The following is a 2,007-nucleotide window of genomic DNA, read 5'->3' on the forward strand; positions in this document are numbered from 1 at the left end:
ACTGGACTTCAGTTCCCGGCGTTACGCAGAGTCCACCATGGACCAGCTCAGGTTGTCGTGGTATCAGAAGTTCAACACGAGCCTCTACGAAGGAACGCATCTGCTGCCTGTAGGAAAGAAAGCCCGCGCAATGTACGACTCCTGCATGGGAAGCGAATCGCAGTTCGGAAACACCGTGGAAGGTTTTCTCGACTTCCTCCAAGAGCACGGGTTGAGCTGGCCCGGGTCGCCACTCCAGAACGTCACATCTCTCGGGGCGCTCATCGGACTCGCCGTCAACTGGCAGGCCCCGGTCTGGTTCGCCCTCAGAGTGCGCAGGCTGCGGACTAAATGGCGAATTATTATTTCGCCCGGTCCCTTTCTCACTGCGCTCGTAAGGCAGCACCTCGCCATTAGGGAGGCAGGCAAGTACGAACATTATTGGCGGGCATTTTATACTGCTTTATTTGGCGACACGCAACCCACCACCGGCCAATCTGAAATTGATAAATTTGCCACTTTGGAGGCTGCCATACTGACGGAGCTCTATAGCGCCCTTAAGATGGAGCCGAAGTCTGCTGCCACGTTTCCCCTGGGGACCATAGAGAACTACACCGTACCGTTGTCCTCGAAGGAGTGGATTGACGAGCTGAACGCGAAGATCGAGCTTGATTTGGCGTTCACGAGCAAAGATGAAGTAATCGCAAGTGACGTCAACTACTTGACAGCTATTGGCGGCATCTTTGCTAAGTACAGCGACCAGGAGCTGCTCAAGCATCTGGCTTGACATGTCGTCCAGCAGCACTCCACGGTTGCCGGCTATAACATGCTCCGAGCGTGGTTTGGCAGCAATGCGCGGCTGGAGAGACGCCGACCCGAGTACTGCGCCAACAGCGTCGCTGTTTCCTACAAAGCGCTAGTGCTAGCACTGCATATCACGTCCCAGCTGCAGCCCGCCGGACGCGATCTCGTCAACAGCATTTTCAGTAACCTAAAAGAGACCCTCTTCGAGAATCTGAATAGCTCCGCTTGGCTCGACGAAAGCAGCAAGATACTGTTCGGCACCAAGCTAGCGCTCATGGGGATCCGATTGTGGCCTCCGCCGGATTATCTGAGAAACGACACGCTCCGAACCATCTACGCCGACTTTCCAGAGAACGAGACAGCGTTCGGCTACTACTGGATGAAATCGCGGCGACTTCTGCGCTGGATGAATGCACTGCCCGACTACGACTACATACTCGCACTGCCCGATAACAGCTCACCGGCTTATCTGAGCTACGACTACGCTTTGAACAGCGTGGGCATCGCAATAGGTGCACTGTCAGATCCCCTCTTTTACGCGGGCGGTACCAAGGCTATGTTGTACGGCGGGCTCGGATTTTCCATGGCGCTTCAGATTGTCAAGGCTGTAGACAAAGAAGGCCTCAAGTGGCTGCCGCACTTCAGCCAGACAACACCTTCCATTCCGCAGTCGGTGGTGGACGCTTTCGAAGCAAAGGACGGCTGCGTGAAAGACCGCGGCTTCGTGAGCGCGTTCCCCGAGATACCGGCTCTGGAGGTGGCCTACTCAGCCTACTTAAAATCTCTCCGAGCCGACTCTCCGATCATGATAGCCAGTAACCTGCCCGAAGACAAGGTTTTCTTCCTCACACTGTGCTACATGTCCTGTTCTCTGCCCAGTTCCGAACACCAAGCCTCCTCGGCCGACTGCAACAAAGCCGTCCGTGGTTTTCACGCCTTCGCCGCGGCCTTCTCGTGTGCGGAGGGGTCGGGCATGTACCCGAAGGATACCTGCAGTGTCCTATTGTGATTGCAAATTCTGTGAGCCCGAGGGATGAGCTCCCATTGTTCATATGCATACATCAGTTTGATCCTTCTTATGTCATCCTTTTTTTTAATACGGGTGCATGTATTACGTGCTACGTTGTTTTTCTGACCCAATCGACGGACAAAGTTTCTCGCGGTAGTTGTCGTTTTTTTTCGTTAATTATTTGGCGTTCTTTTTACGCCGTGGTAACGCCCACT

General features: G+C 54.3%; 1 protein-coding gene across 1 annotated transcript; it reads left to right on the plus strand.

Annotated features, from left to right (window-relative positions):
• The first annotated feature begins 805 nt into the window (after positions 1–805).
• Positions 806–1,792, plus strand: LOC144129582 (endothelin-converting enzyme 2-like). Its single transcript, XM_077663716.1, has one exon. The coding sequence runs from the start codon at positions 806–808 to the stop codon at positions 1,790–1,792; it is 987 nt and encodes a 328-aa protein (XP_077519842.1).
• The last annotated feature ends 215 nt before the right edge of the window (positions 1,793–2,007 follow it).

This window comes from Amblyomma americanum, chromosome 4, assembly GCF_052857255.1.
Source record: "Amblyomma americanum isolate KBUSLIRL-KWMA chromosome 4, ASM5285725v1, whole genome shotgun sequence".
In the NCBI taxonomy this organism is placed as follows: domain Eukaryota; kingdom Metazoa; phylum Arthropoda; class Arachnida; order Ixodida; family Ixodidae; genus Amblyomma; species Amblyomma americanum.

What these genes read in the sequence shown, in the direction of transcription:
- LOC144129582 (XM_077663716.1), top strand. Translation starts at nt 806, where the DNA reads ATGCTCCGAGCGTGGTTTGGCAGCAATGCGCGGCTGGAGAGACGCCGA.